This window comes from Corythoichthys intestinalis, chromosome 7 (genome assembly GCF_030265065.1).
Source record: "Corythoichthys intestinalis isolate RoL2023-P3 chromosome 7, ASM3026506v1, whole genome shotgun sequence".
NCBI classification, from domain to species: domain Eukaryota; kingdom Metazoa; phylum Chordata; class Actinopteri; order Syngnathiformes; family Syngnathidae; genus Corythoichthys; species Corythoichthys intestinalis.
Genome location: NC_080401.1, coordinates 27,855,307 through 27,879,836, shown reverse-complemented (window position 1 = coordinate 27,879,836; position 24,530 = coordinate 27,855,307). Strand labels below are relative to the sequence as shown.

The following is a 24,530-nucleotide window of genomic DNA, read 5'->3' as shown; positions in this document are numbered from 1 at the left end:
AAAGGAAAAGCGATGGATGATACTACACACAGAGCGTATTATTAACAAATGTTAAAGTTGTATAATCATCTAGCGAGAATAAGGAACGTCACTGACAAGCGCAGGCCCCCACGAGTGGATAGTGAGGGGTCTAGGATAGTGCGCCTACAGCTAACAAGACTCTTAACATTGCATACCGCTTCAACATATTCAATAGTATTTAGTTTTCATTCATTTAAAATTAATATTCTGTCCGAACAAGCTTAACAGAGAATCCACACCGTGCCATCACACATCAAGCAGATGAATATGTAACTTTTTCTCCGCAGTGACAAAAACAGCTGACTGTGGCCCCAGTAGTTAGGTAGCCTACCATATGTAGCATATGGAACAATGAAATTAATAGTTCACCTGCAGTGGCCTGAACGTAGTCTCACACTTTCCTCTTGGTGCGCATGGACTTGAATTGCGTGCCCGCTTGTACAGTCCCTGTTTTTTCACCTCTTTTATCAACACCATCGTCGTTTTGGGGCTTTTTGAAGAAACTTCGGACACTCAGTTGCCTTGACATTTTTCAGAGTAAGGCCAACGACGTCATGCATCAAGAGAGACAATAGCTAATTAATATGCTCACTCGCCACCCTGTGGTCTGGGGTGTGAATTGCAACCGGTCAAAATGACGGATGGACTTCAGTTTTTTCCGTCACCGTTTTAAAAAATCGGTCAACAACGGAAAATATTCGGTTAACGCGACCCCTGGTAGTGAGTAATCTAATTAATTACTTTTCTCATCTTGGCTACGCCGTTATCATTACTGAGGTGGAAAAGGCGTGTGTTACTATGCGTTACTGTGTTGGTTGAATGACGCGAGAAAAGTCTGAGAGAGACGGACTCACGGAGACGAGAGAGCAGAGCAGGAGTATGGAGGCCGTTGCAAACGCGATGCTAGGAGGCTCCAATAATACCTGACTGTAGCCGATAGCCTTCAAACTACGCCCTCATGATGCTACGGTAGATACCACATATTATAAAACTAGATGCAAATGACAGACACTAGCAACATGTATAAACAACTAGATGCGTTAGTAAACAGCCGCCATTTTAAAGCAGTAGACCTCTCAGGAGGGCTCTGTTGTAGAGAACTTTCCTAGCGAACCTAAGTAACTTTTTATCTAAAATGCTCCTAAATCGGCAAAATCTTGACTTAAATCTATCTTTAAATGATGAAACAGTTTTAAAACTTACACATGTTGAAAGTAGACAGGAGGGAACTAACGCAATAACCGGAGCAATTTTAACAACTTTACGGTTGATTCACAACATTAAATGACTTCCACACATAGCAAAGCTTACTATCTAGTTATCGCAATATCCGCAATACCCTGGTGTCTTGTTAAGTTTAGGGTAAAGAATTGGGCTAGGGCCAATTGTCCCAAAAACCCTTTAATCTTCACATTGTGTAACCTTTTTGTTTGTTTGTTTTGAGGAAAAAAACATGAAAAATTATCACCAGTTACTTTACTCTTACATTTGGTAACTGAGTTACTAACACAAGTACTTTTTGGGAGAAGTAATTTGTAACTGTAATTAATTACTTTTTTAAAGTAAAATTAACAACACTGGTTACATCAGCAGTGCCCCTGTTAGGGAGCGCGAGGAGGAGAGGATCCCGGTGCAGACAAACAGGGCTTGTGATGACCAATGCTTTATTAGCGACACCAAGGACGAAGTGTTGTAGTAGCGTGCTCTGATCAGGGTGGCTGAGCCGGCGTGAGGCGAGGGAGCTCGGAAGGAGGCAGGCGTGGAATCCGACAAGGGGCGCGCAGAGAACAGGTCCTGGGGCGAGAGAAAAAACAAGTCGTGAGCCGGTGATCAGAGAACGTATCCAAGCAATGCGAGAAACAACTGACGGTGGAACCAGACGAGTTGATCGGGCGACGTGGTGGTGCGTCTGCTGGGCTTTTAAAGCTGGCTGATGTAAACCGCTCTCAGCTGTGGCCGCTCCACCCGTCTGACCTGTAATCAGCCAAACTCCCCTCACCTGAGGAAGGCTTCAGGAAGAAGGGGCGGAGGCCCTAACAGGACCCCCCCTCCTACGGGCGCCACCTCCTACGGGCGCCACCTGGCGCCCGTAGGAGAGCATCCGGATGGGCACGGTGGAAATCCCTGACAAGAGCCCGAGACAGCACCCACCGCGACGGGACCCATGAGCGCTCCTCAGGACCATAGCTCTCCCAATCCACAAGGTATTGAAGCCCCCTGCCACGGCGCCGGACGTCCAACAGGCGCTGGACCCGGTACGCAGGGCCCCCATCGACCGACAGAGGTGGAGGAGGGGGCGGAACAGGGGGGGACAAAGGACTTGAGGAAACCGGTTTGACCTGGGAGACGTGGAATGTAGGATGGACACGGAAATGCCCAGGGAGTCTGAGACGCACTGCTGCAGGGTTCACCACCTTGATGATTTCGTAGGGACCGACGAACCGGGGGGAAAGCTTTGCGGACCCAGTCTTCAGTGGCAGGGACTTCGAAGAGAGCCACACCTTCTGACCGACTGCGTAGACCGGTGCAGGTGTGCGGCGCCGGTCCGACTGAGCACAGGATTTTTCGGAGGCACGTATGAGCGCAGAACGTGCCTGTTGCCAGACCCTGGAGCATCGACTGACATGGCTCTGGACGGACGGGACAGCAATTTCGCTTTCCTGTGAGGGGAACAATGGGGGCTGGTAACCCAAAGAGCAGAGGAACGGGGACATACCAGATGAGGCGTTCGGCAGCGTGTTGTGTGCGTATTCAATCCATGGAAGCTGGTCACTCCAGGTGTTGGGACGGGATTGCGTGGTACAGCGGAGGGCAGTTTCGAGCTGCTGGTTGGTTCGCTCACACTGGCCATTAGTTTGTGGATGGTACCCCGATGACAGGCTCACCCCGATACCTAGAGCTGAGCAAAATGCCCTCCAGACCTGTGAGGTGAACTGCGGCCCTCTGTCTGAGACAATGTCATTGGGAATGCCATGTAGGCGAAATACATGGAGAGTGACGAGGTCTGCCGTTTCCTTCGCCGAAGGGAGCTTGCGTAGTGGGATGAAGTGGGCAGCCTTTGAGAACCTGTCGACAATGGTTAGAATCACTGTGTTACCTCTGGATGGAGGGAGACCGGTGACAAAATCCAGGGCAATATGGGACCAAGGACGACTCGGGATTGGTAATGGGTGGAGGAGACCAGAGCTGGGCTTTGTGGAGGTCTTACTGCGAGCGCAGACCGTACAGGCCATGACAAAAGAACGGGCGTCTTCCTGAAGAGAAGGCCACCAGAACCGCTGCCGCAGCACAGCCATGGTCCTCCTGATGCCAGGGTGGCAGGACAGGCGAGAAGAATGAGCCCACTCCAGCACCTGAGAACGAAGGGACTCGGGAACAAAAAGGTTAGTTTGAGGGCCCTCCCGAGGGTCCGGATGCTCCCGATGGGCTTCCTTCACCTTCCCTTCTATCTCCCATTCAATGGAGGCAAGGAAGCAAGTCTCCGGAAGAACAGGCGCGGGATCCCCCTGGGGTTCGTTGACCTGGAACTGGCGGGACAGGGCGTCGGGCTTGATGTTCTTGGAACCTGGGATATATGACAAGGTGAAGTTGAACCTGCAGAAGAACATGGCCCACCTGGCTTGTCGGGGGTTAAGTCTCCGGGCTGACTTAAGGTATTCCAAATTCTTGTGGTCCGTTAACCCTGTGAAGGGCTGTGGTGTTCCCTCAAGATGGTGGCGCCACTCCTCCAGAGCCAGCTTAACCGCTAGGAGTTCCCTGTCCCCGATGCTGTAGTTGCGCTCAAGGGGTGACAACCTGCGGGAGAAAAAAGCACACGGGTGCACCTTGCCGTTGGTGGGCCGACGTTGTGACAACACAGCCTCCACCCCCGTCTCCGAGGCGTCAACTTCTACAATGAATTGAAGTGACGGGTTGGGAGTGACTAGCACAGGCGCCGTGGTGAAACGTTTCTTGAGGTCATTGAAAGCCAACTCAGCAGGGTCGGACCAGCAGAACGGTGTGACTGTGGAGGTGAGGGCGGTAAGAGGGGCGGCGACCCGGCTGAAGTTCCTGATGAACCTCCGGTAGTAGTTGGCAAACCCAAGAAAACGCTGTAGCTGTTTTCTATTGGTGGGGCGAGTCCACTCCAGTACTGCCGTGACCTTGGACGGATCCATACTCAACTTCCCCTTGCCCACGATGTAGCCCAGAAACGTGGTCTCGGGAATGTGAAATTGACACTTCTCAGCTTTCACAAACAGCTTGTTCTCTAGGAGTCTTTGCAGGACTTGACGTACGTGATTCTCATGCTCGGAGGGGGTACTAGAGAACACCAAAATGTCATCGAGGTACACAACCACGAATCTGTTGATCATGTCACCGAGGACATCGTTGACTAGGTTTTGGAAAACCGCTGGGGCGTTGGTGAGTCCGAATGGCATCACCAGATATACAAAATGACCCAGCGGAGTATTGAAGGCGGTCTTCCACTCGTCACCCTCGCGGATACGGACCAGGTGGTAGGCACTACGTAGGTCTAGCTTGGTAAATACAGTGGCACTATGGAGCGGGGTGAAGGCGGATTCGATGAGCGGAAGAGGGTATTTGTTCTTTATTGTGATTTCATTAAGGGCTCGGAAATCGATGCATGGTCTCAGGCCGCCGTCTTTCTTGCCAATAAAGAAAAACCCAGCGTCGACTGGGGATGACGATGGACGGATAGCGCCGGTGGCCAGAGATTCGGTGATGTATTTTTCCATCGCCGCCCTCTCAGGTGGCGAGATGTTAAATAAGCGACCTTTGGGAAGTGCAGCACCAGGAAGGAGGTCAATGGCACAATCATAAGGGCGGTGCGGGGGGAGTGAAACGGCGTGTTCTTTACTAAAGACCTGTCCCAGGTCATGGTAGCACTTTGGGACAGTTGACAGATCTGGCTGTCCCCGAGCCTGGACAGGACAGGACGGCACGAGAGCGGATTTAAGACAATTGGTGTGGCAGGATTGGTCCCATGCAGTCAATTTGAGGTGGGTCCAGTCTATTGAGGGGTTGTGTTGTCTGAGCCAAGGTAAACCGAGAACCAAGGGTGTGTGGGGACTAGCAAAGACTAAGAATGAGCTCACCTCTTTGTGGTTGCCCGAAAGGAGGAGGTCGAAGGGCTCCGTTTGCCGATCCACACTGAAGAGGTGCTGGCCATCTAGTGCAGTGGTCCTTAGCGGCACGGGAAGCGGGTGCGTCGTCAGCCCTAATTGGGTCACAAGCTCGTGGTCTATGAAATTTTCATCAGAACCGCAATCAACAAGGGCAGTTACGGTGCGTGACTGGCCCCTCAAGGAGAGGGTAGCTGAGAGCTGGAGTCGATGTGAGGAATTCTGCGACATGTGGCTTACTAGCAGTCCCTGTACGGGTGAGCCTGGACGCACTGGGCAGCTGCGCAAAATATGCCCACCTTTCCCGTAGTACATGCAGAGCCGGGCCTCATACCTGCGTGAGCGCTCCTCTTGTGACAGCCTGGCACGGCCCAATTGTGTTTGCTCGGCCTCCACAGCAGGGGGCGATAACGCGGAATCAGCGTCTGTGGCCTGGGCAGGAAGTGACGCAGGCCGCCGGAAGGCAGGGGAGCGAGGAGGCCGCTGTTCGTTGCGTTGTCTCTGGCGTTCTTGCAGCCGATTGTCAATAAGAATCGCGAGATTTATAAGACCATCCAGACAATCTGGTTCATCCCGGGTGGCCAATTCGTCTTTCAGGGACTCATTCAAAGCACGGGTGAACACTTCTTGCAGCGCCTCGTCGTTAAAATGGCTCTCAGCTGCTAACGTCCGGAACTCCACAGAGAACTCGGCGACGCTCCGAGTCCCCTGGCGAGCAGACATGAGCCGCTTGGCGGCCTCTTTGCCGCGGACCGGATGGTCGAAAATTTTTCGCATCTCTTCTGTGAAACCGGAGTAAGAGGCACACACCGGCGAGCCCCCCTCCCAAACTGAGGCCGCCCATTCAAGCGCGGCGCCTCGCAGACAGCCAATGAGGTAAGCTATCTTTGCCCTATCTCCGCCATAAGTGACTGGTTGTTGTTCGAAAACAACGCTGCATTGTACGAGAAAGGCTCGGCAGGCACCGAGATTGCCGTCGTACGGTGCCGGTGCGGGAACGTAGGGCTCGCGTGCAACAGGAGTAGCAAAGGAGGAAACACGCGGTTGCGGTGACGGGCTTGATTGTGGCGGAGGGGGTGGAGGGAGACTAGCTTGAATGGATCGGAGGACTTGCGTGATGTCCGTTACCTGCTCGTGGAGGAATCTGATGGCATGATGGTGGTCAAGGAGCGCCTGGGGTTGCTGCTGCGAACCGGTAGTATTGTCTGCGGGATCCATTTGTGGCCCGATCAAACTGTTAGGGAGCGCGAGGAGGAGAGGATCCCGGTGCAGACAAACAGGGCTTGTGATGACCAATGCTTTATTAGCGACACCAAGGACGAAGTGTTGTAGTAGCGTGCTCTGTTCAGGGTGGCTGAGCCGGCGTGAGGCGAGGGAGCTCGGAAGGAGGCAGGCATGGAATCCGACAAGGGGCGCGCAGAGAACAGGTCCTGGGGCGAGAGAAAAAACAAGTCGTGAGCCGGTGATCAGAGAACGTATCCAAGCAATGCGAGAAACAACTGACGGTGGAACCAGACGAGTTGATCGGGCGATCTGGGCTTTTAAAGCTGGCTGATGTAAACCGCTCTCAGCTGTGGCCGCTCCACCCGTCTGACCTGTAATCAGCCAAACTCCCCTCACCTGAGGAAGGCTTCAGGAAGAAGGGGCGGAGGCCCTAACAGCCCCAGTAATGGCCAAAGATTTGTATGGCACTTTCTAGTGACAATGTTCACCTGAAACCATAATATTGAACAATGTCATTTGTTTGTTTGTTGTGCAGGGCTTCCCGTGAAATTGTGTCAATTAAGATTATTCATGACACTGTAAAGGCTCATCATCATAAATCACTCGCATCAAGTAATATTTCAAGTTGCTTGTGTTTCATGCTTGTGTTTCATGCATGTGTGTGTTCACATTCTATGAGCACCTTCAGTAAGCAGTCAGGTAAAACGTGTACTCTTGTCTTCGTACAAGGTTTCTGCATTTGTACATACAGACTGAGCTCTGTGATGGGAGCTATAATGCTGTCATAAATTATACAGTAAATCGCTTCTATAGGATTTACTTCGAGCAGTGGGCTAAAGCAGAAAGTTGAGACAATTCCAAAGAAGACTACTAGACGAATAGAATAGAATAGAATAGAATAGAATAGAATAGAATAGAATAGAATAGAATAGAATAGAATAGAATAGAATAGAATAGAACTTTATTGTCATTGTCAGCAAGAACGTTGTCAACAATGAAATTTGACGCGGCACTCCAGTATAAAAATATGTTTTTTTGTTTGTTTTTTTTTTAATGAATAAATAATAGGAAAATAGATACTCTAGGGCTATAAGTGAGTAATTATAGCTTGCTTGAACTGAATACTATATGTGCAACACAGGAATAGTGCAATACGGTCCTGAAGTTAGCAGCGTCATTTGTGCAGAACAAGAATAAAAAGTTAACACTGCTCTGTTTAAGTTTACAAGTATGAAAAACCTACACAAAATCACTGTTCTAACATTCACAATACCCATTATACTTGGGACTATCAGAAATATGTACATTTTGCTTGTGTGTAGCCAAACACATTCACATTACCGTTAGTTTCAGACTATAAACTGCTACTTTTTGCGCTTATTTTGAATCCTGCGGTTTATAGTCCAGTGCGGCTTATTCGTTGATTTATTTGGGTTAATAAGTAGCACTTTATTTGACCGCGGCATCATAAGACTGTCATAAGACCGTCATAATTATGACACTATAATGGGCATTACTGAATGCTTATAACAGATGTAATTCAGTGTCATCTGGCAAAGTATGTTTAACTCCCTTCATGTTTAGCTCAGATCTTTCACATCCATTCAAATGTGAGATAATTTGCTTGATCACACTAAAAGACATTTGTTATAAGCATTCATTAACAGTGTAATTTCATAATTATGACTGTCTTATGAGTCTCATGGCGCCACTGTCAAATAAAATGTTACCAAGTACCATAACCTGCAATTAACGAAACAATTGGAACAGTAACTGAAGTAATTATTAGCACATATCATGAATTTTGATTGTTATTTTCATTGGTAGTGCTGCAATGCATGCTAGGAGGCATGTTGGATGACAACAGTGTTGACAGCAGGTGGCATCAGAGGTTGGCTTTCTCCCCCAACGGAGTAGTGGTGGCCAAATGAAGCTTCTTGAAGCAATGACGCTTTGCCGCCAATTGGTTCAAAGCTTCATGGTGGTTCATTTGGTGTTATGACAGTATTATGATGCCGCTGTCAAATAACGTGTAACCAGTTAATACCTTTTGGGGTAAATATCCCTTAATACAATGAGGACAGCTGCAGCTTATAGTCCAGTGCGGTTTATCTATGAACAAATGCCGTTCTCGTATGAAATTTGGTGGGTGGCGGGTTATAGTCAGGTACACCTTATAGTCCAAAAATTACTGTAATTTTACCTTTTAACAATCTGATTAACACTCCTCTTCCCACATGAATTTCTGATACATTGGAAACCTGGGGAAAATAACTGCGCCATGTTTGTTCGGAGAAATGTCAAGACTGATCTTTCCTCCCATTTTTTGTTTCATCACACGATGATGTCTTCCAACTTGTGTTGACAAGCACTAACTCTTTACACCAACAAAGTATCATATGCATACTAGATAAAGGCGACTGAGTAAAGCCTGAGTTATGCTTCTGCGTTGGGGTAACGGCGTAGCGACTGTGGCGTCAATGAGCATTCGATAGTTCTGCGGTGAGGGAACGCGTTGCTCTGTAATTCACAGTCAAGCCACTAGAGGGGTATGGCATTGTGTTTGTACGGTTTTGAGGGACTCATGTCGACTTCCTCTAGTGTTTTTTCCAGTTACACAACAATGCCAACGGAGTTGGAACTCTTGAATGTGGATCTTCTGCTCATCAACATTGAACAACAAATGTTGATCATACACATGTTGAGGCACAGGCGACGCAGAAGATGGTTGCAGAGGAGGTCATTAGTGCAAGAATGTTTGTACATGGTGGTGATTTCACGCTGAACCGGAAACAACAGTCTGTGCAGACCAATCACAGTCCATGTGATCCATGCGTTGACACAACGCGCAGTCAGAATTTTGTGGAGCTGCACGTCAGGCTACGGCAGAGGGTCGTAAATCGGGTCTGCCTTGACGGCGTAGGTCTCCCGCAGAAGCATAACTCAGCCTTAAATCTGCCACATATAGGAGTGCTCACATCATTTCCCCCAAATTCCTCATCCATAGTAAGAAAAAATTTTTTTGCAATTCTTTTTTTACAATGCAAATTGTAGATTGTGTGAAGCATACAGCACTCGTATGTAATTTACCGAGGCAGACAGACGCCACAGCTATCGGGTGAGGCAAGGATGGTTGTATGCTGCAGTGTTCTACAAAGTGAAACAAGAAAACTGGAATGGTTGTCATAGTTTTGTCGCAGCAAATTTTGTACTCTGATGATCAACGTGACAGGCTTGCCTCAACGTCCTATACCACCATGATACCGAAACTGTTTCCACCCCCTTACTCTGGTTTACCATTGACGGTTTGCAACTATGACGTACTGTAAGTTGGTTTTCCATTGCTGGATGAAAAAGCCATATGACTATAGTAGCCTCAAAGATGTAAATAACTTCACATAATACCCATAAGAGAATACAACATTAAATACAGTGCTATTTATCAACATTAACAAAATGGGGAAAAAAACTAGGAGTATAGCAATTTACAATCTGAATTGATATATTGATTGGTTGGTCAAGCACAGGGGTGAAAGTGGGCGGGAACGGTCAGGAACGTAGTTCCGGTATAAGATTCAGGACTGGAACGCAGTTCCGGTATAAGATTCAGTGCCGGAACGCTGTTCCGGTATAGGGTGTTTTGATTCCGAAGATATGACCGCAACTGTCAAACCGCTATGTAAAATAAAAAAATACAAAGCTGCCACACATGCATTTCATCTCCAAGGAGAAAACAATCTACCAACATCAGATTTACATACACAAGTGTTAACAGCAAGCATAATAAAGTGCTCGTGTAGCGTAATCAGTTTCCCTCAATATTTATTATTTATTTTATTCCACGGACGGTATGGAGGTTTCACCAGCTGCTGCAGTTATCTGAGTCTGATGATGATGAGTCACGTCAATGTGCGAATGCACGCAACAAAGCAAAATGCCTGGACTCATTTATCCGTTCAATTGGCTGACATACTGACATGTGATTACCAGAGATAGCTCTGATTGGTTCAAATGTGATTGTTTTCTGAAACAGTATAAAAAAACAATTTTTTTTTATTTAAAAAGGTCAATGCAACAGAAAAAGGATCAAAGCTTTAAGAGCATGGAAACCGTTAAGGTGGCTTATTTATCATATTTAGTTTCATTTGCTCAGATGGGGAGGTTCAGAACATCTTAGCTGTCAATGTGCACTTTGGACCTATACTTGTTCATTTATGTTAGGCTACTTATTCATTTCCTTATGATTTTAAAAAGTCAATGTTTGCGCGATCTTCAAAATGTGTTCCATTTCCCTCTGCATAATATAAGTCATTTGTACTTACCGTATTGGCTCGAATATAAGACGGCCCTGATTATAAGACGACCCCCTCTTTTTCAAGACTCAAGTTTGAAAAAAAAGACTTTTTTAACACCAAATTAATTTTTATACAAAAAATAATTACATAATAATATAATACTAATAATAATATAACAATATATTTGAGAGAAAAGCATGTTATTTTGACTCATTCAAATCTTAATATCTGAACATTTAAATATGTTAACTAAAGTGCAATCACATTCATAAATGAATGGCTTCTGGTTTTTGAAATGTAAATAAACCTATCTATTGTGATAAAACAACAAAATTGCAATAACTGCATTAACCATCAAAGTGAAGTCTAACTGTAACTGTAGTTTTGAAACAAATCTGAATAAGGAAAAACATTGCAATAAAATAATGCAAACTTGTTAAATTGAGAGTAGCTGAGATCTGTCACAACAGAACATCGCTTCAATAATATCTGGCGCAATGTAGCGTCGTGAATAGGTCTAGACCGCGAATATAAGACGACCCCCTCTTTTTCAGTCTTATTTCAATGCAAAAAACACCGTCTTATATCCGGGCTAATACGGTATTTTTCTGAATGTATGTTACTTTTATCGTTATTATTAAAAAACACAACAAAAAGTAAATATTTACATTATCTTCAATTTTAATATACATCCTATGTTCTTAAGTAGTTAAAAGTGAGATTTGGCATTTAGTATGTGAGGAAATGAGGGGAAAATAAAAATTAGGAGATTGAGGTTGGGGTTATAGCTGTTTTTGTTAACTTTTATTTTGCAAATCATCGGGAAAAAAATACAATTTTGAGTGGAAATCAGTTTTTGTATGTGTTATAGAAATAATTGACCAAAACAGTTTTCTTTGCATTTCAGTAGTTTTTAGCCCCCACCCCCCACCCCACCCCAAAAAATTAATTAATAAATAACATTTCTGGCTCTGTGGCAACCTTCACGTTGGGGAGTTCCGGCAAGAAATTCTAACCACTTTCACCCCTGGTTAAGCACAATCGAATCGAAATCTTTTTTTTTTTTTTAACTATTTAAAAAGAATGGTTTTCATTTCACTATCTGAAATTTCTGAGCAACAAAATTGTTCATAACCAAAATTGCTTTGTAATTTTTATTGCTTTAGGGGCGCGATTATTGCTAGTTGAAACTTGAAATGGAACTGATTGTGTTAAATGTATACTTGATAACATATTAAATTAATGGAAGCCCCCGGAATCGAATCGATATTGTGGCAAAGTTTGTATGATTGGCAAACATCACATCTTCATGGAATGTGATTTACACCGTTAATAAAAACATGATTTGGAGTCCTGTAACTGTTGTTTTGTGTTCTCCTGTTATTACAGGGAATGTATAAAGCACAATATTGTGTCTACTTCCATATTACCACATCATGGTGTTCAGCCGTTCTGTGTCCATTGCCTGCTGAGTTGCTGAATACACATACCTATGTTCAAAGCGCCACAATTACAATGCCCTGAAATATGAATGGTACAAAACCGTGGTAACATCTTTATTGTGTATTCTGATGATAGATTTTATGGATTGTTGTGAAATATAGCCATTAATCTATCCTCATGACCAAGTCAAATCTCTGATATCAAGTGACAACACTACCTGTTAGTTAATCTCTAAAAACCTAAGCAGGCCATTCCCCTCCCACTTCAGTTGCCTCTTGTTTCCTGCGTCTGCCAGTGGACTCTAAATCTCTTGATTCTTTGCTGACAGAAGCCTCTTTTATTGCATTCAGTGAGCAGCGGTAACACGAGGACCCTTTCTTTCTCTATTGTGTTTAACACGGTGCCTCAGTTGCCCTCTCTCGCTGTTCATTCGCAGTGCGGTCATGGGCCACTAGCAGCCACAGACCTCAGTCAACCTCAGTCTCTCGTGACCATTTTGGCTGCCTGTCAGTGAGAGATCATTACTTGCTGCAACCACGTATTCTGCATTTCGTCTGTGAGTAATGGAGCTGCACCGTCAATGCGTCTTGGCCGGTATTAAGGGTCTTGCAAATCCTAGTGAACAATATGTGCAGGATAATACTTATAATCACCAATTACACATTGATCAAATCATTTGAGAAAAGTTGGATCCTTTTAAAAGTCACATCCTGCATAGGATATGAAGGACCTTTTAAGCAGCGACTGAGCTATGTCTGGGTCAACAGTTACGTTTGGATTTGAAGCAAGTCTTGAACGTGCAACTTTGAAGAAGGCGAGCAGAACACTGGGCTGCATCCCATATTCAGGATGTGACGGCTGTGACCTCACACTGTTGGCAGCTCATCTCCTCTTCACTCAGCACCCACAGCAGCTCCTGGAAACCAAACCTTGTCATCTTAAATCATCAGTGATCCGCCCCTTTGCCTCAAATCCCGTCATTTTTTTTGTCACCCCGACCTCATGCCCCACCACCACCTCCAATAAGGTGTTGAGTTGTGTGTACCATGAACTTGCAAAAAATAATTCAAACCCATCAGCCCAAGTCTCTTTCTCGAATATTAAACCAATATATAATATATATTAAATATTATTTAAGTATAATTGTACAAGAACAAATGGAAATCTGACAAACATTTGAATGTGAAAATAATACAACTACAATCATTATTTAATCCTTGACCTCCTTTAGTTTTGAGCAATAGGATGAACTAACCTAGTGTTTGCTCCTCAATAAAACAAAAACACAAAACAGATCCTGAATAAGATGATCTGCATGTATGAAAAAGTGAACGGGACATCATGTTGTTCAATATTTCTATACAAATGGTTTATGGATGGCTCTTCAAGGTGGAATAGGTGCTTTCTCATATGCTGCAGATCATATATGTAACGGTTTGTGTTTGTGTGTTTTGATTTGGTTTTGTTCCTTGGCTCTCAGTGTGTATTGTCCTTGTGATAATCAATTGATGCCGCCAGGTGTTGCCCGCTCCTTGTGCGTCTGGCCAATCAGCTTCCCCTCTACCTTTCATGTTCATCAGATGTATCTCACCTCATTACTCCATCTCTAGTTATTTTAACTGTTTCGGTTCAATTTAGTTCTTGTTGTTTCATTCTCCACGTCTAAACATGTGCCGATTACCGGTTTCAAGGTATTCCATGGTATGAAAACGTCACGATTTCAAAACCACAAAGATTTTCCCTCAAACCATCCGTACGGTTTCAGGTTTTTTTTATGTCTCAAAAATGCAGGGAGAAATCCCTCACTTGCAGCTGCAAGGCTCAACCCTCCCCCACCTATTGTTGCTCAGTGTCAGCTGTGCTTCACGATGGCTGGAGGAGGTGAAACTCCTGAACTTTTTCTTTCATCAAAGAAAACGAAATCGCTGGTATGGGAATACTTCGGCGACAGAAAGTTACAAACAACCGCGGCTAAGAGGAGGAGGGTCAACCGACATGTAAAACATGTTTGTGGAGGGTGGCTGCCGAGGAGGCAATAAATTAAATTAAACAAAATTAAAGGTTAGTAAACACTGTCATGAGCATTTCCCACCAGCTACGAGGGTTAACTCCAGGGTGTTTAGTGTCTCTAAAGGTGGTAAAAAAGTGGTAGTTGAGCTGTGGCTGTGGTATTAAGCTCACCTAAAAAACTGCATTTATTTTAATTTTATTTAGAATAGTTGCTATGTTTTATTTTTTTATGTATTTTAACTTAACGTTATACTTATGTTGCAATTTTCTAATATGGTTTGAAAAATAAAAATCCTGTTCAATGGAAAAGAGTTTTTGTCTTTTTTTAACCCAGATATCTCAAAGTAACACATTTTAGACCTGTAATTGCAATCAGTGTTGTTAATAACGGCGTTAGAATAAAACGGTGTTACTAACGGTGTTATTTTCTTCAGTAGTGAGTAATCTAATTAATTACTTTTCTCATCTTGGCAACGCCGTTACCGTTACTGAGGCGGGTAAGGCGTGCGTTACTATGTTGGTTGACTGACGCGAGAAAAGTCTGAGAGAGACGGACTCACGGAGACGAGAGAGCAGAGCAGGAGTGGGGAAGGGGCAAGGGAGGGCGACGACATTGCAAACGCGATGCTACTATGCTAAGTGGCTCCAATAATACCTGACTGTAGCCGATAGCCTACAAACTACGTCCACATGATGCTTCAGTAGATATCGCATATATACAGAACTAATAACTGCAAATAATAGCAAATGACAGACACGGCTGCATTAGCAACATATATGATAAAGAACTAGATGCGTTATTAAACAGCCGCCATCTTAAAGCAGTAGATTTCTCAGGAAGGCTCTGTTGTAGAGAACCTTCCTCGCGAACCTAAGTAACTTTTTATCTAAAATGCTCCTAAATCGGCAAAGTCTTGACTTAAATCTATCTTTAAATGATGAAATATTTTTAAAACTTACACATGTCAAAAGAAGACAGAAGAGAACTAATGCAATAACGGGGGCAATTTTAACAACTTTAACGGTTGATTCACAACAATAAATGACTTCCACACATAGCAAAGGTTACTATCTAGTTATCGCAATATCTGCAATACCCCTGTGTCTAGTTAAATTTAGGGTTAAGAATTGGGCTAGGGCCAATTGTCCCAAAAACCCTTTAAACTTCACATTGTGTGACCTTTTTTTTTTTTTTTTTTTTTTTTTTTTTTTTTGAGGGAAAAAAAAAAAAAACCCATCAAAATTATCACCAGTTACTTTGCCAAGTAACTAATTACTCTTACATTCAGGTAACTGAGTTACTAACGCAACTACTTTTTGTGAGAAGTAATTTGTAACTGTAATTAATTACTCTTTTAAATTAAAGACTAACAACACTGATTGCAATACTGTGAAACCGTGATATTTTGGTTAGCATACTGTCAGAATCTCATACCATATCAGTTGTGATGTATTTGTTCTAATTCAGACCACAGCAATGTAGGAAGCATTACATCTAATCTATAGTTTTTGATGCCTGTTTTTTTCTTACAACCTTTTTTTAAGTCAGTTTTAGAAATCCTAATAAACGTGTCATCAACCTGCGTGCTGTAATTCATAAATCAAGCATTGTGTCTGCACTTTCACTGGCGCCACCCAGGTGTCCATATGGATGTGAGTCAGAGCGGTGCGGCAAGAAAAACACGACTGCTAACAGAGGGCTTCCCTCAATAAATAATGAGGTTGGAAAAAATGTTATTCAACAATGAATCAGTGTCCTCAATTTGGTATTAAAGGTTATGTGGTGAGTATAGTCTGTCTTTTTATGTTGAACTGGATCACAGATTGAGCATTAAGTTACTGTATACACATGCCGTTGGCACTTGTGTCCTAAATTAAAGGCTCTGAATAGCTATACTAACCACATGCATATATATGCAACACAATGGGATTAATGCACAGCTCATTTTCAGATTGCTGGTGAGATTTGCACCTTTAATTTGTCATTCCAACTTCAGTAGACTAAAGGGAGCAACAGGAACTTTTTGAATTGTCATTGATCTAAAGCTCACCTCACTGTCATATAACCTATTTACATTTGGAACCACTCAATAATAAATAATAATAAAATATACAATGATCCTCTCCTTTCAGTAATCCTCTCCCTTCTTATTACTCCAAAGATCATCTCGCTCAAGGTCAGTTGGGATAGGTTCCAGCTCACCAACAACCCTAATGAGGATGGGCACTTCATAAAATGGTTAGAGGAACCAGAGAGGGGTCGACTTGTAGACATAGCTGGTTTGTTTGAATCTGTTTGACTTGGCTGCAATTATATTTTCCTGGTTGGACTCAGGCTGCACTGTGGGGAATGGTGTGCTTGAACATATTATTCGCGTGTCTGGCAAAAAAAAAAAAAAAAAATAGCGGATGTATGTCTATTATCTTCAGTGACGCACAATAAAATTTACCTCCTGGCTAACTACAAATATCTCACTAAATATGCTTGTGTGTTTTTCCACGTTCCATTTCAACAGTAACTTTCCAAACAATCAAAAACTCTTAAATACTTTTCTGCGCAATTCCCCTTCCCAATATACCCTGCCGGCTATGATTTAAACCTCCAAAGATGAAACTGTTGCCAAAGGAAAATATCTGAAGCTTGATGAAAAAAAACGCTTGTCCTTCTTTTGGCTATCACAGCATTAAGAAATTAGCTAAATTACGCATTTGAAGGGTGAAATCACATTATGCCACTTCCAAAGTAATGTTATTAGGTTGTTGTGGTCATAGTTTCCCATGTTTTGGCTCTATTTGGCTGAAACATCTATTTACATGTGTCTGGATGTGTGGGACACCTGGAGAGAGCTGACCTTGACCTCTGTCACTTAACACTCCTCAGAGAGAGGGAACCACATGACCCCATGCCTACTCGATGATGCCCTTTTAACTTCGGGTGACTGTTGGGGGGTGTGCGTGCATGCGTGTGTGTTGGGGGGGCGTACATGTTTGGTGCATGTCCCCACTTGCAAGCATTTGATTGCGGGGTTTTTTGTAGGAAAATTGTTGTCGTTTGCAAATGACTCCAAATTTTCCTTGGGTCACGCCAACATGAAAACAAACATCTTCAAATAACAAAGAGACACTAATGCAGGTTTCAATTTATAAGAAGTATAGGATTAAGTTTATTTTTATAGCTTACTTTTCAGGGGTGTACTCATAGTGCAAAGTCGAGAGTTTTATTAATTATTTGTTTAATTTTTAATTAAAAAAGAAAAAGTCCAATAAAACGTATTTAAACGAAAGGAGATTTATAGCAGAACTACAGAACAGCAATAGTTTTAAATAGGTGTGGGTCAATGAGGTTGTGCTTCAGTCAGCCAATAGTTACAATATGTTTCTGTGTGGTGCGTGTGGGTTAAGGCCGTACACAACATCATCATGCACTATCCTCATATATTGCCTGGTCTTAAGGTCCCATATGGCACGACTTAGAGCACATGACACAGTGATCTCACACCAAGCGAATATTAAGCATGTGAATTTTTGCGTAGTGCACAACTCCACTTATGAGGACCATGTTTTGTTCTGTTTTTTCAGAGTATGGTAGTTTTGTTTTTATGAAACCTGTTTGGATAAAAATTAAACATTGCTAGAAGACAAATTGAGTGTAAAGTGAATATGAAGTAAAAGTTGTAAATTTTGTCTTGAAAGCATAATCAGTACTTCCCTCCCCCATTACTCCTTTGTGCATATGTTTCAGATTATGGCTCATAAGAGTATCTCAGTGCCATTAACTAGAATGAACCCAAAAACACATTTATGAGTTATATATATGAATATTTCACTCTGAAGTGAACGTATGCTTTAAAGCTGGGTGTTCTGCCTCGAACTGAATTTAAGACTTGCAGCAAGACAAGCTTTTGGCTGGTACTAATCTTCCTAGTTAGTTTTGTTTTACATTCATACAAGGACCTCTAGTGGCTCAAATGTGTAATGGAACATTGCAGCTGGGATCTTTTTGTTTTTTTCCAAAACAGTGCGGTTGCAAATCTGAATTTCATCTCCGTTTGACTGTACTTGCGTGTATTTTTCAGGGAGGATTTTGATGAGGAGGGGTTTTGCCAGCCATACAGAGGCATCGCCTGTGCCCGTTTCATCGGAAACCGCAGCATTTTTGTCGACTCTTTGCAGATGCAGGGTGAGATAGAGACTCAGATAACAGGTGAGACATGCATAAAGTCATTTTTGCCTGCTTTCTTACTAATCCAGTTTAAGTACATCTCAAGTGATAAGTACAGCACAATAGTATGTACGGCAGTGTAACTTAATAAGACTGCAAATGAGCAAACATTTATTTACTAAATTTCACAAACCATTGCATGCAAAAGGTTTATTCAACCATATTTGGGAAATTAATGCAAAAATGCTTCTTGAAAATTAAAATTTTGCCTAATTATAGATGACAGGTGTGAAGATGAAATGAAGTCCATTTCATTATTATACTGTATATGTGTTTTCTTGAAACGATTATTTTGCTGGTTATTTTGTTCTTGGTAGCTTTTAGACAACGTGCTGTAATACCCAACATTAGGGTGACAATATTTTGATTTCCAAAAAAAAAAGGACACTTGGCCCAGCCTCGAGATACTTGAATTTTACTCGAAGTTCACTCAAAGATGCCTATATCACTTTAATATGTTTAAAGTGTGCCTCCTCCGTATAGACAGAAAAATTCAGTTTTATTTAAAAAAATATTGCCATATAATATATATAATATATTATATGGAAATAAGTTTTTACTCAACAGGCTTTATTCTTACTAAAACATAATCAAACAATAAAAACAAAACAAACAAACAAAAAGAAATAATGACAAAAAAAAATATCATGCAGACCCGTGGAAATATAGTACAGTCAATACAGACAGACAGTAGGCTATGTGCCACATACATTTTTTTTTATAAATTAGTATCGCGACAATTGTGGTTGAGAAATTGGTATTCCCATTCAATTTTTGTTTTCATTCAATGTTATAGATTGCACGCAAACAATAACCAAAATAAACTGACAAACTATTCAACCAGCGTCTTTCCAAACGCAGCAGTTCAAAACTACGTTTCCCACAATGCCTAGCGCGGCTTAGCTCACTGATAGCTACCGTATTAGCGAGTACCGGGAGACGAGGCTAAATCAAACTTTGCTCTAAAAGTTTACAATCATCGGCAGCGCAACGATGCGACACCAAAGGGGATTTTACAGATCAAGCCAATGCAAAGCTCCGACGGAAGTCAACAGTTGCCAATATATACGTTTTTATCGTAAAAAAACAACTGGGCAGGCGCTCCTACTTAGAATATAATACTAACGTTCAACCAAATACACGAACGCAGAAGAATTAATACAAAATACTGCATCTCTTTGTACACGTATAACCCAATGTAAAACAGAAGACACATGAGCGACATTAACAGGAGATAAACTTACAGAAAGGTGTACGGAGCACTATAACGCTCTTAGAACTACCTATTGTAGTCTGTAACTGCCTGTTCTCTTGCCAAACTGTCAACCCAGTAGATGGCGGTAATGCCCCATAATACAAGGGGTTAACTGTACTCTTCTCCCGCACCTACTAGTAGGAGCCACGTCAACGCAGGCAAGCGCTGCCCCCCAGCGGCAGGAGGGATTCTCTTTAAATTGGTCCCGTGAAAAATCATAAAAAACAGACATTTTCATGAATTTATATAACCCGGCCGGATGACGTGGACACGATGTGAAAGGAGGACATGTCCGGGCAAAAGAGGACGTTTGGTCACCCTACCCAACATTTACATTTTGTTCTTTTAATTCCTGTAACACTCATTTGTCATATACAGTGGTACCTCGACATACGATGGCTTCCACACACGATTTTTTTTTACATCCGAGGTCAAATTTGACTCGGCATTTGTTTCTACATCTGACGACATGCTCAAAATACGACGATTCATGACAGCGCCAGTTTCTTTGTTTTTACGCAAGACGGACGCACAGCGGATTTTTTTGTGAGAGTAATCAACACAGGTTCCAAGAATGTTAGTGCAAGTTGTGAAAAAAAGGAAAAAATGTGAGGCTTACCATTGAAATGAAGACTCAAATGATAGAAAAATATGAGCGTGGTAACGTGTCCGTGAACGGGCTCAACAATACCCGATTTGTTACATTATTACATGCGAAGGGCGTAGGTTTTTATAGGGATGGTAGGGACATAACACTAGCAACTTTTCAGGATGCTGAAATTGTCCCCACCAACTTTTAAGCAACCTTATCTGCATTATATAATGACTTCAGGTATATAGTTACATTAATTTAGATTGTCTTCCCATATATTGTGAGCCTAGAATTGACCCTACCATTTTTAAGTGAATTACAGTGCTTTCATTATGTTCAGACTTATATTGACAACCTTTTCACTTGCTGAATGTTCTCCCCTCAAACGCATGTTTGATTGGCTCATGACATGACGGTAACACTTTACAATAAGGGCTCCTTAATTAACCTTAGTTAATGCATTTTTATGTTATGTTATGTTTTATGTTTAAGTAACATTACAATAATTACTGTAATTGCTTATCTAACATTTATTAATATATTAATTAACACGAGTTAATGCATTAGTTAATGCATAGTTAATGCATAACCAGACAGTAACTAATGGTTTGGTAAAATTAAAAATATATATAGGCCCATATATGGTTAGGGTTTAGGGTTAGGGTTTGTTAAATTAGCATTTATAATTTCTTTAAGGGGCACATGTGCTACACTTTACAATAAGGGTCCAAAAAGCATACAGTAATGGTTAATCAAGGTTAAAGGGGGGAACTTAAGCTTTCATAATTTTTTAGTTAAGGAACACATGTGCTACTCTTTACAATAAGGGTCCAAAAAACATTCAGTAATGGTTAATTAAGGTTAAGTAATACTTATGAGGTACGTTCACGTGAAATAACACCATACTTAAGGTGAGGTTAGCAGCACCCAAGCACTCACAGAGCAATGTTTCTCATTTAAAAAAAACAAAAAATACATAATCACTTAATGTTTCTCATTTTAAAAATAACAATCACCTATTAGTACCAGTATACATTGATAACTATTTATTAATGCACTAATGTACTGTATATGTGAATTAATGTTAAGTAATGTATTATATATATGTTATATATTATAACCTAACCTTAAGTATGGTATTATTTCACGTGAACGTACCTCATAAGTATTACTTAACCTTAATTAACCGTTACTGAATGTTTTTGGACCCCTATTGTAAAGTGTAGCACACGTATCCCTTAACTAAGAAATTATAAATGCTTAAGTTCCCTCGTCTTAACCTTTATTAACCATTACTGAATGCTTTTTGGACCCTTATTGTAAAGTGTAGCACATGTGTTCCTGAACTAAGAAATTATAAATGCTTAAGTAAACAAACCCTAACCCTAAACCCTAACCCCATATAGGCCTGTATATAGTTTTAATTTTTACCAAACTATTAGTTACTGTCCGGTTATGCATTAACTAAAGCATCAACTCATGTTAATTAATATATTAATAAATGTTAGATAAGCAATGATATTAATTATTGTAATGTTACTTAAACATTAGTTATTGTCTTAAAATGCATTAACTAATGCATTAACTCATGTTAAATTAATATATAAATAAATGTTGGATAAGGGATTAAATGAATTATTGTCATGTTACTTAAACATGAGTTATTATCTAAAAATGCATTAACTAATGTTAATTAAGTGACCCTTATTGTAAAGTGTTAACGACTTGACCCCTACCCCACCACACACACGCATTTACTAAGTAATGTAAAAAGACGTCAATGTTGTGGAGGTGGGGAACACACCACTAATTTTGCTACTGAAAGTCCAACCTGCATCCAAGTTATCATACCGTATACCATATCGTACCTTGTGGACAAAAGCAGTAATGTTTTACTTGAAGGAAGACTCCATTTTTATTTGTTTTTGTTAGGGTTAGGGTTATCGTCCCTACCATTATTGTGACCAAACCTACGCTCTTGATTACAGGTGTCATTATTATTATTACTATTATTATATTATTATTCCTATTTTTATTCAAAATTTATTTGTTTTGCTCTGTGTAATTGCTATTTGCAATAGTACTAGCAGTATTTATTAAGGATTTTTTGTTGGTTTTCGAGCTGTGGAACAAATTAATGGTATTATAATGTATTCTTATGGGAAAATCCTGATCGAAATACGATCATTTCGACTTACAAACAAGGTCCTGGAGCGAATTAACATCATATGTAGAGGTACCACTGTACTGTATTCCTATGACATCACGTGGAAGGTTTCCTTCATTTTTTTGCCAGCCAATTTCTTGATAAATTGTTAACCATTGGAGTCCACAATTCTGTGTCAAATGTCCAATAGAAAGTCTCCAACAACATGCGTTTGCCTACTAATAGAATATTTTTCTCAGGAACTTGAATAGAACTAAAGTACAGTATGTTTTCAATCCTCTCAATCATTGCCTCGTCCAAATGCAGACATGCCGACGGGTTGGGTAATGCATATGTTATTGATTCTACTAATGATGTCAAATACTTATTTAGGACATGAGGACCACTGACAACGCAAATTTACGATGCCACATATTAGTGAGAGGTGTGAAATAGGACTAAGCTTTTAAAATGATCAGAACACTTAGCAACCTTGCGTTTCAACTTAGTGGTCTTAAGTCAGGTTTATTTGAAGAACGTGTGCTTGTGGTTTGGAAAATATCCAATTTTCCATATTCACCATTAATTGCCTGTCCTCTCCCCCACAAAGAGCTGCTTTAGTGATAATCCCCACCACAAAGAAGCATGTGTTTGCAATAACTGCACAGGCCATGAATCATGCTCACATGCATTTAAAACTGCAGGTTTTTATTGTCAGTTGATCACTTTGATCCTTTAGGCATGTGCACAGTTAACAAAATCTGTTTTCCAAAGTGCTTTGTGCGTGTGAATAACTTGTGTTAAAAATGATAGCACATCTATGTTCAAACTGTATTTCTGTCCCCAGCGGCATTCACCATGATCGGAACCTCCAACCATCTTTCCGATCGCTGCTCTCAGTTTGCCATCCCCTCCCTCTGCCACTTTGCCTTCCCAACATGCGACCGCAGCTCAGGAGCAGACAAACCTCGGGACCTTTGCAAGGATGAGTGTGAGATCCTGGAGAATGACTTATGCAAAACAGAGTACATCATCGCCCGCTCGAACCCGATTATACTGAAGAGACTCAAGTTGCCTAACTGTGAGGATCTGGCCGCCACGGACAGTCTTGAGGCAGCCAACTGTCTGCGTATAGGCATCCCCATGGCGGAGCCTATTAACAAAAGTAAAGCACCTCTTATTCCTAGATTTGTTAGTCTAAGATATTTCCAAGTTTTTCAAATGTCCTGTTTAGTAGACAAACTGTAATGTCTTCTTTGCTCTTCATCAGATCACAAATGTTACAATAGCAGTGGCTCAGAGTACCGCGGCACCATTAGTATGACTAAGTCAGGCCGTCAGTGTCAACCGTGGAACTCCCAGTATCCTCATAGCCACAACTTCATGGCTGTCCGCTACCCAGAGCTCAATGGGGGTCATTCATACTGCCGCAACCCAGGAAACAAGCACGAGGCCCCATGGTGCTTCACATTGGATGAGGGGGTCCGCATGGAACTCTGTGACATACCCATATGTGGTGAGACATTGTTTACTTTACATCAAAGTTTGGATAGTTTAAATATTGATAATTCTGGATATTGATTACAACAAATTTATGTGTGTCCTTTTTTTATCTTTTCCTCAAATTTCTTTTAGACCATAAGGAGAAGTCAAGTGGTGGCAACATGGAGATCTTGTATATTCTGGTTCCGAGTGTGGCCATCCCGTTGGCCATTGCCTTGCTCTTCTTCTTCATTTGCGTGTGCCGCAACAATCAGAAGTCTGCCAGGCCACCCGCGCCTCGCCAGCCCAAACCAGTCCGAGGGCAAAACGTTGAGATGTCCATGCTCACAACAGCGTACAAACCAAAGGTACCTCACAGCCAAAAACACACACACAAGCAAGAAAAGACTGAGAACATTAGTAATATAAAACGGTATAATAATACTTTAATTCCATAAGACTTGTAAAAATATTTGGAAAAAACGGTAGCACAGTACAGCAAAATAACATAACCATGAAGGTCGTGTCAAGCAATTATAGAGGCCAGTGGTTGTACGCTAAATCCCAGTTTTGTGGCTTGTTTACAATGCGGCGTGCATTCACTCGTTGAGGTTGTACTCTTTAAGAAAGCATAAAGTTGTGTTGGCAAAACTCATTGAAAAAAGTTGGATGTTTGCCTCACTTTGTCATTTTGATTCAAAACACTTTGATTAT

General features: G+C 41.9%; 1 protein-coding gene across 3 annotated transcripts in view; it reads left to right on the top strand.

Moving 5' to 3' along the window:
- Positions 1–24,530, top strand: part of ror1 (receptor tyrosine kinase-like orphan receptor 1) — a 203,183-nt gene that overhangs the window by 161,823 nt on the left and 16,830 nt on the right. For 2 of the 3 annotated variants that reach the window (XM_057841067.1, XM_057841066.1), the window contains 4 exons: positions 18,196–18,323; positions 23,182–23,499; positions 23,605–23,850; positions 23,970–24,184. In XM_057841067.1, the coding sequence (XP_057697050.1) occupies positions 18,196–18,323; positions 23,182–23,499; positions 23,605–23,850; positions 23,970–24,184 (907 nt within the window). Of the gene's footprint in view, positions 1–5,615; positions 6,024–18,195; positions 18,324–23,181; positions 23,500–23,604; positions 23,851–23,969; positions 24,185–24,530 lie in introns of those variants that run through there. The other variant, XM_057841068.1, reaches the window with a different exon arrangement.